The sequence below is a fragment of the Choloepus didactylus genome, chromosome 1, assembly GCF_015220235.1.
Source record: "Choloepus didactylus isolate mChoDid1 chromosome 1, mChoDid1.pri, whole genome shotgun sequence".
NCBI lineage: Eukaryota > Metazoa > Chordata > Mammalia > Pilosa > Megalonychidae > Choloepus > Choloepus didactylus.
This window is the reverse complement of record NC_051307.1, coordinates 87973211-87985771: the sequence shown is the minus strand read 5'-3', so window position 1 is coordinate 87985771 and position 12561 is coordinate 87973211. Positions and strand designations below refer to the sequence as shown.

Here is a 12561-nt window from a genome sequence, read left to right as displayed (position 1 = left end):
GTATAAAGATTCAATATTTGTAATCCTTTGTTAAATCCTATCTTACCTGTTGCTACCCCTTCCTCTCTTTTAATCACTTTCTTGATCTTTAGGAATGTCTAGGCAGTGACCACCCTAACTTGTTCATATAGAAAAGGGGTGTCGACATTATGGGGAAGGGGGCTGCATCTGGTTGATGTTCTTGAAGAGGCTGTTGCCTCTGGGTTTGGGGACTTTTCTGGCATAGAAGCACTGGAGGATTTAAGTTTCTGAAAAATAAACTTAGTGAGTGAAACTTTTATAAAATCTCAGATAGGTACCTAGGTGTTTTGGGGCTACTGTTGATTAGGGCTTGGCATACTATTATAGCCCTCTTCTTACAACTGAGCTCACTTGATTCCTTCTTCTTAGCTTGATGCATACTCTAGTACAAACTTCACAGTGTTTCCCAAACTTCACTGCACAGAAGTACCTGGGGAGCTTTTAAAATTCTTTATACCCAGCTTGTACTCCGTACCAATTACATAAGAAGGTAGGAGATGGGGGAAAGGGGCAGCAAGCATCAGTATTTTTTAAAGATCTCCAGGTGATTATAATATGCAGCAGTTTCAGAACCATTGCCCTATTGTTTGGCTTTATCATGACTTAGGCAGATAGCACCTAAAGAGGCTCAGCCAGAGGTGAACACTCTTGGTAATTATTTTGTAACAGGATTGGTTAAACCATATGAAATTCTACCAGTGATTCTGGACCAAAAGGGCCTACTGGAAGTGATGAATCAGTTAAAACGTTTGCCTTCAGGACTGGACTGTGTATTACAAAAAACTGTACCATGGGGAGTAGCATTTCATCATGCAGGTATTCCATATTTACAACCTGTTATTAAGCATTCTCTTAAAAACCTCATGATTTTCTCATTTTTATGTTTGTGTGCATGTAATTTTTTGTTAACCATGTTTAATACCTTTAGATTTCATTTTAAGAAGTTGACTAAGATTAATCGAGAGTAAAACAAACATGTTTTTGTTTACTTATCTTTATAGTATATAAATTACTAGATATAGGCTTTTTTGAACTATTGGGGAAATGAATTCTAAAATTGTTACCTTTTTATGCTTTGTTTCATTGAAATTTAGGGTAGTACTTGCTACTAATTTTATGTCACTCTGAGTGTCTCCTTTTATTAAGGGATATTGAAATATCTCACAGATATATTAAAATCAAATTAAAGAAATTCTTGCAGAGAATGGTCTGTCCGTGGAGATGTGTGCTAAGGATATGATTAAGACTGTATATTTTCTAAGATTAAGAATTTAACCCTTTCAATTATTTAAAAATTTTTTATATACATATAAGTTTTTATATACATATAAAGAATATTTACTTGTATATAACTTATGATGTGTACTAAGAAAATAAACGCCTGTGAACCTCCCACTTAACTTACAAATTAGAGCCCTCCTTCTAATTTAATAAAATTAAAAATAAGCCAGATTAATACATATTTTATATGCTGTTTTTCATTTACTCTTGTGATTATTCATCAGACGTTTTTATTTATGCCAAAAATGTGCCCTACCACTGTGTTGGATAGGCCCTGAAGATGACATGATGAATAAAGCACGTCCCTACCTTTAAGGAGTTCATTGTCTAGAACAGGAGTCGGCAGATGGGCCTGATGGTCAAATCCAGCCCACCATCTATTTTGTAATTGTTTTATTGGACCACAATCATGCCCATTTGTTTGTGGCCACTTACATGTAACAAGGCAGAATTGAGTAGTTATGACAGACTGGCCCACAAATTCTAAAATATTTACTATTTGGCCCTTAACAGAAAATGTTTGCTAACCTCTGGTCTAGAAATTGAGACAGAGAACACTGGAGTGGCAGATTATATTCTTTTTTTTAACTGCAAATTTTATTGAGATATTCACGTACCATATAATCCATCCAAAGCAAATTATATTCTTCAATCATTAAACTGTGATGACTTCTTTCTTTACAGTCGTAATAATGGATTGAAAAAAAAATCTTTAGGTTCTTGTAGCGAACACTCAGATCCTTTGTAAGTGATAAGTATAATATTTTCATAAATAAATATATGTCATTAGAACCTCCTTTTTTCCTAGGTCTTACTTTTGAGGAGAGAGATATTATTGAAGGAGCCTTCCGTCAAGGCTTCATTCGGGTCTTGGCAGCGACTTCTACTCTTTCATCTGGGGTAAATTTACCTGCACGTCGTGTGATTATTCGGACTCCTATTTTCAGTGGTCGACCTCTAGATATTCTTACTTACAAGCAGATGGTTGGTCGTGCTGGGAGGAAAGGAGTAGACACAATAGGTGAGTGTGAATTTAATTGTAATAGCATTGCTGAAGGGCAGTGTTGGTCTGCTTGAAATTTGATCAGCTCCTGGCAACCTGTTTCTTGTCATGTTGTATTTATTATCCAATGCACAAATATTATCCTTTTGGATTCATTTAGTATTTATAATGGGTAAAAGTTACAATTTTTAGATATCAACTATTGATTTTCTGCTAATGTAGAATTAAGCTTTTCTTTTGTGTTAATTATGTGTTTAGTGAAATAATTCAGTATTTTGTTAATCAAAATGGTTTCTTACCACTTTAACTAGAAGACAATTTTTAATTTCCAAGTATATTCTACTCTTCAGTAATAATGAAAGGAATAATTTTTATGGATATTAGTTCAGCTTAGGTGGCCTGGTCTGAGAGAAAAATCACATAGGGATACTGAAAGCTGGAAAGCACTCTCACATTTTGAGTGTAGGAACTTCATATACTTTCTTGAAGGTGCTAGCTCTAAAAACACATTTTCATTTTCTTATACCAACAGGTATTGCTAATATTACTAACAATTAAAAAAAAGTTTTGCCTTAAGCAATGATGAGAGGTTTGATTGAATTAAATATTAAGACAGCAACAAATATCATTCCCAACCAACCGTTTCTTTCTTGGTGTGATTAAATTGTTGTGAGCCTTCTAATATTAAAGAACCATGTGTATAACATTCCCTGTCACTTTTTCTTTCTCTAAGGCATAATTTATTGTCTCCAAAATAATACTAGATATGTCAAAAAAAAAGCAACTAGAACAGTTCTTTGGCTACTGAGGAGAAATTAGAAGTCCTGGAGAAAAGAGAAAGTCTTAATGGGAAAATAGATGGGATATTCTGGGCATAAAAGAATACTGAAGAAGTGACTTTGAGACTTTTTAGACTTTTAATTACTTGTCTGATGAAGGCCCCAAATAATTTATTGGTGTCTAAATTAGTTAGGATGTAAATTCACTGCTATAACAAAAGCCAACATAAGTGTTGCTTAAACAAGGTAGAAGCTGATTTGTTTCTTTTAAAACAGTACAGGTGTAAGCAATCCGGGACTGATGTAGTGGCTGCAATGTGTCAGGAACTTAGTCTTCTATTTTGCTGCTTTTCCATTGTCAGCAATATGGCTTCTATCCTATTGCATAAGATGGCTATTCCAGCCCCTGTCATAACATCTGCATTTCAGCCAACAGGAAGCCAGAATTTAGTTACATAACTACATTCCCCTACAGCAAGGGAGGCTGGGGAATATAACCTTTAGCTGGGTGGCTAAAGTTGAGAGAATAGCTCTTGGGGGAGAAACATCAGTCTCAGCCTCAATAACAAGTGACTTACAACCCCTGACAAGCCATTGGTCAACCTTCTTTAGTTCAAAAAAAAAATTGGTGATTAAAAATCTTCTCATTTGTTGGGTTTCCTCTTTAGTAGATTTCAAAGAAGTTTATTCTGTCTCTGCCTCTTACTTTGACTATAAAATACGCAGACTTCATTTATATGTTTGAAAAGGGTGAGAGAGAGGGACGGAGACTAAGATATCCTTTCCCATTCCTATCTGTCATTCCCGGCCCTTCCCTAACTCCAGTTTCTCTGTAGACTCGTAACTCTGTAGTGGAGTGTAAGTTCATTTTATACAGATATTCTCTTAGGGCCAGAAGGTATTTTGAGGTAATGTAGAAGTTTTTATTAGGTTTTATTTGCCTTGCTACAGTCTTAGCTTTTATTCATCTTTCTCTGGGGAAGAAAATTGGAAAGTTGGAACCCTGGGCTAACTATCAAGCCTTAAATCAGGTAACTTTCAAACAAAAGTAAAATATACCATAACAACTTCATTTCTTAGGTCTTAGAGACTTCTGAGCTTTTGACTTTGAGTAATGCTCCGTTTCAGGATTGCACCTGGCCTATAACATGCTCAGAAAAACTAAGCAGCTGGGGAATGTACAAATATAGTGTTTCATATCCACTATGAAGATTTCAAATAGTTGGTCATGATTTTTGGATTGGATTGTGTAGCACCTTTGCAACTTTTCAGCATTTTATAAAAGATGTTCTTAATATTTCCTGCACAGCTCATGTTGTTTTATTTAGATGACATTTTATAGTCTTTCTGTAGATTACCTGGTGCTTTGTGCCAAAATAGTGATTTACAAATTCAACAGTTAGCAATGAGTGCTTTGATTGAACTTCCCTATTATGATATGAATGAAACCTCCTGCAAATAGGTTGGAGCAGAAATCTGCACATATGAATTGACATTTGTTTGGGCATTTTCACAAATTTTGTCCCTCCTGAAAAAGGATAGTGAATTCAGTTGAAGCATCAAAGCTTGGAAGACCTTTAAACAATCAAAGGTGACTTTTTACTTTAATGTTAATGCTGTTTGATCCATTTGCTGGGTGATTTTGTGTGTGTGTGTGTATATATATATATATATATATTTTTATATTGTCATATATAATTAGTTTGTATTTGTGTTTCACATTACAGTTTTCAATTAATTATACAATAATAATGGTTAATTCAAAGTTCAGAAAGGGGAAACATTAACATAATTCTTTGAGTTTAACAATCACTATCCTCTCTTACTTTCTTTTAAACAGGTAAGACAACTTAAGTTGTTTTAGTTGGAATTTGGAAAATATATGCTCTTTTGGTTATAGGTGAAAGTATCTTAGTTTGTAAGAACTCTGAGAAATCGAAAGGAATAGCTCTACTTCAGGGATCCCTGAAACCTGTTTGCAGCTGCCTGCAAAGACAAGGAGAAGTAACTGCCAGCATGATACGAGCTATTCTGGAAGTAAGACAGAGTTCTCTAAATTACCATTTGCTTCTTTGCTCCTATGTTAAAATGGTAAATCTTCAGGATGTGAAAATCATAGCTTTGTGTTTCTTTATTAGATTGTTATATCTGTAGACTCCCTATGTTTGAATCTCTTCCATTTTATAGTTATTTTATGGTGATGTCAGTCCCTTTCAGAGCAATAGATTTAAACTCAAATGTCATATGGTTCTTTAGTGTTTAAATGCTCTCTAGTGTTTTCTCAATTGAAAAAAAAATTGACAAAAATGAGCCCTAATCCCTCCACCCAGATAACACCTGTTGACATTAAAATAAAATCAAGTTATGATTGAACATGGCTAGACATTTCAAACAATGCAGAAAGATGTAAAAATAAAAAGTAAAACCTCCTTCTGCTCAGTCCTCAAAGGTATCTTCTGTTAAGTGTTTCATGTATCCATCCAAAAAAGTTTTCTATGCATTAACTGGCATGTATTGGTATTAATTTCAGTATTGGTATTAGTAGTACTGGTACTTGTACCCATACTCTTCTTTTCCCTTTAATTATCAGTTTGGGGAAAAAAGAAGAGAAAATATTTGATAACATTGGATGTTGATAAGAGTATCAAAAGCAGCCATATTCATACACTGCTGAAACTCTTTTGGAGGGCAACTTGGCCTTATCTATGAAAAGTGCACGTGTCCGTTTTAATTACAGCAGTATTAATGATAAGGATAAACTGTAAACTGTGATATCAGTAATATGAAATAAATTATGGTAGCACTATATCTTGTGGCCATTAAAAAGAATGAGATAGCTTTATGATGATTTATTATTTTTTATAATATGTATTAAATGAAAGAAGCAAGGAGCAAAATAGTTTATATAATAGAATATTTGGAGAAACTAATATCCATAAGGCACAACTGATCTCATCTTTTTCTGTACTTATTCTCACCCCTCCTTCTGGGTGGTCAGAAAAGTATTCAATATAAGCATACGTATGTGCCCACACATTTCAGAAGGAAGAATGAAAATAATTTATTTGATTAGTGGCCATAAGCCATCAGTACCTCCTTTATATTGGATGTGAGTTCCAAAATTTCAGATAGGTAATAAGTCATATATTTTCATTTATATCAGAAGTATTATTTATTTTTTTAAAAAGTTTATTTTATATTATGGGAGCCAGAATGTCATATAAAAAGTTACAGAAATTTTTAAACCTCTTCTTTCAGATAGTAGTTGGTGGAGTGGCAAGTACATCACAAGATATGCAGACCTATGCTTCTTGTACATTTCTGGCTGCAAGTATGAACAAAGGGAAGGGGGGAGTTCAGGGAAATCAAGATTCTGATCAACCTGGAGAAATTGAGGCCTGTTTGATGTGGCTGCTAGAAAATGAATTCATCCAGATTATAGAAGCTAGTGATGGAATAGAAGGTAAACATGATTTCTCTGTTGAAATTTACTCACTTTTCCATTTTTAGTGACTTCAGAATCACTTTAAAGTATAAGACTGCTCAGTAAGAGGAAATTGACTTTTAAGCAGAGTTGTGTTTAGCAACTTCAGAAAATTAGCGTAGAGCCTGTTCATATGTGTCCTTGCGTTGGACAAGATTCTGTTTATTAAACTTACTAGAGGCTAGATGATTTATTGTAGAATACAGAGAGACAGATGTTTGATTTTATTTTGTTTAGATAATTTTTTTTTAATTTAAAAATTTTTCCCTCACTTCCCTGCCTCCAAACCAGGAAAGGTGTATCATCCAACACATCTTGGTACAGCTACTCTTTCTGCTTCACTTTCTCCAACTGATACCTTAGATATTTTTGCTGATCTCCAAAGAGCAATGAAGAGCTTTGTTTTAGAGAATGACTTGCATATGGTCTATCTGGTAAGTTCTGTTTTCTTCACTATTATATTTGTGAAAATGGGGAGAAAATACATATATAGACTCCTGAGGATCAAATATACCCTAAGAGAATATCTTGTCTGTTTTCCTTGACTAGTGTAGTAGTGGTAGAAATACAGAAGAAGGGAGTTGTTTAAAATAAGATGGTAAATAATCCTATTGAACTTTTAATCTATTTGCTTACCTACTGTATTATTAGTCAGGGTTGTTTAGGGAAACAGAACCAACAGGAGATATCTGTAAATGTGAGATTTTGTAAAAGTGTCTCACACAACTGTGGGAATGCACGAGTCCACATTCTGTAGGGCAGGCTGTAAGCTGGCAACTCCAATGAAGGTTTTTGTTGAATTCCTCAGGAGAGGTTGGCTGGCTGAAGTAGAGATGAAAATTCTCTCTTCTGACTGCTGAAATCATCACTTTTAAAGCCTTCAACTGATTGGATTAAACGTCTTTCATTGCAGAAGACACTCCCCTTAGTTGATTATAGAGGTAATCAGCCATAGATGCAATCGACTTACTGATAAAATTTAAGTCCACAAAATGTCCTTGCAGTAGCAGTTAGACCAGTGCTAGGTTGACCAAACAACTGGGTACCATAATCTGGTCAAGTTGACACATAAACTTAACCATCACACCTACCTATCCACTTACCTATGTATCTTCTCTAAACTTTCAAAAATGATTTGAGTGGTTTATAAAAAAATATATATATGTATATATATATATTTACAATATATAAGAGAACAGCAAAGGACAATGGGATATCAAGAAACTAAAAGTAAGATCATAATGTAAAATTCAAGCAAAGATTGGTACATAAACATGTGTGCCATTACCTTATGTACAGTTGCTTTTGCCAACTTTGGTTCTGAGCTTTCTAGTAATTGAAGCAGAGCAGGAAGCTTGCTTGGTTTCAGTATTTATAAGATTAAAAACTAGTACTTAGGAAAAGCATTGCATTTCACTACTTAAGAAAAATTTAGTCCTAAAAAGACATGTTGTGACTTATATCCTTGATAAAACTCTAATAAATGTAATAAGGAACTTTTAAAGTTTGTTTGCATTAAACATCCCTCTATAAATATTATGCCTTACAGCAAAGCTTTTGATAAGAATTGGATAAAATTGAGTTTGAGGTCATATTATCTGACAAGAACTTGACCAGAAATTTTTTTTTTGTCAATTAATAGCAGACACATTAATAAGCAAGTGGGGGGCAGGGATAAAATTGAAACGTTCATAAGGATTGAGATGGCTTATAAGGGAATGTGTTTCAAGAAAAATCACTATATAAAGATGAGCTGAGGGAGAATGTATGTACAAGTCTTACAATTTGCTAATGCTGCCATTTGCAAAATACCAAAAATGGATTGGCTTTTATAAAGGGTGTTTATTTGTTACACAGTTACAGTCTTAAGGCCATAAAGTGTCCGAAGTAAGGCATCAACAATTGGGTCCCTTCACTGGAGAAAGGCTGTTGGCATCTGGAAAACCTCAGTTAGCTGGAAAGGCACGTGGCTGGTGTCTGCTTGCTCCTAGGTTGTGTTTCAGCTCCTCTCTCAGCTCCTGTGCGTTCAGTCCCTCACGGCTACAGCAGCAAGCTCCTTCTGTCTGAGCTCTTAAATAGGTCCCTAGTAAACTGATCAAGGCCCATGCTGAATGGGTGGAGCCACACTTCCATGGAAATGATCTAATCAGAGTTATCATCTACAGTTGGGTGGGTCACATCTCCATGGAAACAACCTAATCCAAATGTTCCAACCTAATAAACACTAATACGTCTGCCCCCACAAAATTGGATTAAAAGATCATGGGTTTTTCTGGGGAACATAATATATCCAAACTGGTACGAAGTCCAATTTTTTCTCTTATAAATATGTAATATATGGGTGATAAAGAGCTCAAAGTCTGTGCCCTAGATTATGGCTGAGAAAAATATCAAAGCAGATGTTACCAGTCATCTACTATGCCCTTTTAAAAAAAGTCTCATTTATTATACAGTGCCTAAGATTGTGGACTTTGGGGTCTGTTCTGGTTTGCTAATGCTGCTGGAATGCAGAACACCAGAAATGGATCAGCTTTTATAAAGGGGGTATATTTGGTTACACAGTTACAGTCTTAAGGCCATAAAGTGTCCAATGTGTCATCAACAATCGGGTACCTTCACTGGAGGATGGCCAATGGTGTCAGGAAAACCTCTGTTAGCTGGGAAGGCATGTGGCTGGTGTCTGCTCCAAAGTTCTGGTTTCAAAATGGCTTTCTCCCAGGACATTCCTCTCTAGGCTGCAGTTCCTCAAAATTGTCACTCTTAGTTGCTCTTGGGGTTTTTGTCTCCTCTTAGCTTCTCCGGAGCTAAAGTCTGCTTTCAATGGCCATCTTCAAACTGTCTCTCATCTGCAGCTACTCTCTCAGCTTCTTGTGCATTCTTCAAAGTGTCCCTCTTGGCTATAGCTCCTCTTCAAAATGGCACTCTCAGCTGCACTGAGTTCCTTCTGTTTGTCAGCTCATTTATATGGCTCCAGTGATTTAATTTAGACCCACCCTGAGTGGGTGGGGTCACACCTCCATGGAAATTATCCAATCAGAGTCATCACCCACAGTTGGGTGGCTCACATCTCCATGGAAACACTCAAAGAATTACAGTCTAATCAACACTAATACATCTGCCCACACAAGATTGCATCAGAGATAAAGGCGTTTTGGGGGACATAATACATTCAAACTGGCACAGGGTCAGACTGCCTTAGTTTAACTCTTGGCCTCATCATTTGATAACTATAACCTTGGATTAGTATTTAACCTCTCTTAAGATTCCATTTCTGCATCTGTAAAATGGAAGTAATAACAGTACCCAATTTTTGGTGTTTTATATTTTAGTTAATTTATAATAAATATTATTATTATATTATATATTATTTCTAGTAAACTCTCTAATATAAGTTATATAAGTCATTTATCGGAAAGCCCGATTCTTCCTATTCTCACTAGAACATAAAGACTGATGGCTTTTATATGTTGAATGCTGGGGTTAGTGGTCTCTTCTGTGTCTTTCACCATTTGAATTGTATGCCTTTCAAGAGTTGTATTTGTTCTCAAACTTGTTTATGTCGTTTTAGTTCCATAAAAACAAAGTCAAATGCAAGTTCTTAAAAAAATTGTTGATGAATTATATAAGTGAGACAACTGTAAAAGTTCTGAGAAATAGTTGTAAAAATCTAGATGGAAAAACTAAGATACTGCTAACAGATTATTTTGCAATCATCTTAAATTTTTAACTTCACTTTATCAGGCAGAAACTGGAAATTTTATACAATGTATTGTGGATAGGGTTTAACTAAGAAAACAATAGTAAATCAACAGACTCACACTCAAAAAAAAAAAATGCCTTGAACCCTAGCTCACAATATTAGTAAATAAATAGACATTTATGTTTTGAGTTAAAATATTTAGAGTTTGCATGTTCTATTTTACCTTTGAATATTTAAAACATTTATGTAATTCTAAAGTTGGAACTATATAAAAAGGAATACTCAGAGAAGTGTGATTCCCAAATCTATCCCTTTCATGGCATTTCCACCCACCTTCATAGGTAATTGTTTTCATTACTTTTTGGTTTATCTCTTCTCCATTTTATTTTGCAAAAATTAGCAAGTATTTATATATTTTTTTACTTTCTTCATAGAGGATAGCATACTATATACATACCTGTGTCTGTACCTTCCTTTTTTTCCTTAACAATATATCTTGGAAATCACTCCATCTCAGTTATGGGGATTATTTTTTTTAATATATTTTTTGTAGTTGTATAACTTCATTATGTGGATGTACATTGTTTATTCAGTCAGTTTATTGTTAATGGATATGCTTGGCGTTATAACTTGCCCTTGTGAGTGGCTCTATGGTCTACCTCCATGGTGGGCAGGACTTAGGCTGTGTTGCCTCCATAGTAGGCAGGACTTAGGCTGTGCTGCCTCTTTGGGACTCCCAGGGTACATGGGGCCACGTGATTGGAAGGGGTCTGGATTGCTGATATGGTATCCAACTCTCTTACTTAATTTTGGTGCTATTTTTTTCTTTTATTTTGATTCAGCATCTGTGAAGTCCTTCTATTGTATTCCAGAGATCCAAGCAAGTGGGAATTGCTGTTTTATTAGTTGATTATGTGGGGAGACTTTTCCCAGGGATGTCTTAGTCATCATGTTGTTGACATCACCTTCCAAGATTTTTGTTTATAATATTAAGTTTACATTTACAATTTTATTCCTTTTGTAATACAGTTGTTAGCTATTGCATGATGCTTTTTCCCTTTAGGTTACACCTATGTTTGAAGATTGGATGACTATTGATTGGTACCGATTTTTCTGTTTGTGGGAGAAATTGCCAACCTCTCTGAAACGGGTGGCAGAGCTAGTGGGAGTTGAAGAAGGGTTCTTGGCTCGTTGTGTGAAAGGAAAAGTAGTAGCCAAAACTGAGAGACAGCACCGACAGATGGCCGTTCATAAAAGGTACCATCTAGGAGTCTGGACTTTCCAATGTAGAGTAGATGTCTACTTTATTCATCCATTTTCATTGTCAGTAGACGGCTATTAAATTTTTGATAGACTGTAGTAAAATTTTTCAGTTTCCTGTATTTACTGAATTTATTGATGTTTTCCTTTCTACCCTCATCTTACAGTCTAGCGGACATTTTATGTGATGAATTTTGGAATCAGAATATTAAATTACTTCTCTTTCTTAAAGAAGATGTGAATCAGAACAACTGCCCACTTAGTGCATCTTTATTTGGAGTGATACTTTGTATTATCCTGAGAAGTGATTTATTACCATTATGGAAGTACCAATTAAAAGATTCATATAGGGAAATTGGATAGGCTTTCATTTTCTTTGAAATTTGATAAAATTATTATTCTTAAAGCTTTTTTTCTCTAGTATATTATTCACGGCATAGTCAAATGTGAATTTTTTTAAACTTTCTTTTTTTTAATCATAATACTTGGGTTTACAGAAAAATCATATAGAAAATAGAGAGTTCCCAAGTATCTTTTCTACCTCCACACAGTTTTCCCTATTTAACAGCACTTTACATTACTGTGGTACCTCTGTTACAATTGACGAAACAATAGTTTTATAATTATACTATTAATTATAGTCCACAGTTTACATTAGGGTTCACTGTGTTGTAAAATCCTATGGTTTTTAAAAAAATTTTCTGCTAGTAGCTTATATATATAACCTAAAATTTCCTCCTTTAATTATGTACAAATATTTAACAGTGTGGTTAATTATATTCATGATGTTGTGCTACCATCACCATCATCCATTACCAAAACTTTTCCATCACCCCAGGCAGAAACTCTATATTTACTATCCATTCCCTATGTCCACTCTGGGTCCTGGTAACCTGTATTCTAGTTTCTGTGTGAATTTGCTTATTCTAATTATTTCATTTCAGTGAGATCATACAATATTTATCCATTTGTGTATGGCTTATTTCATTCAACATGATATGAAGTATCAGAACCTCATTCTTTTTTATGCCTG

At 34.7% G+C, this 12561-nt stretch overlaps 1 protein-coding gene across 2 annotated transcripts in view; it reads left to right on the top strand.

The window, feature by feature from the left end:
- POLQ (DNA polymerase theta) overlaps nt 1-12561 on the top strand; it is a 162512-nt gene that overhangs the window by 38957 nt on the left and 110994 nt on the right. For both annotated transcript variants that reach the window (XM_037836477.1, XM_037836487.1), the window contains exons 8-13: nt 691-837; nt 2111-2323; nt 4985-5121; nt 6343-6547; nt 6860-7002; nt 11332-11525. In XM_037836477.1, coding sequence (XP_037692405.1) covers nt 691-837; nt 2111-2323; nt 4985-5121; nt 6343-6547; nt 6860-7002; nt 11332-11525 — 1039 coding nt within the window. The remainder of the gene's footprint in view (nt 1-690; nt 838-2110; nt 2324-4984; nt 5122-6342; nt 6548-6859; nt 7003-11331; nt 11526-12561) is intronic.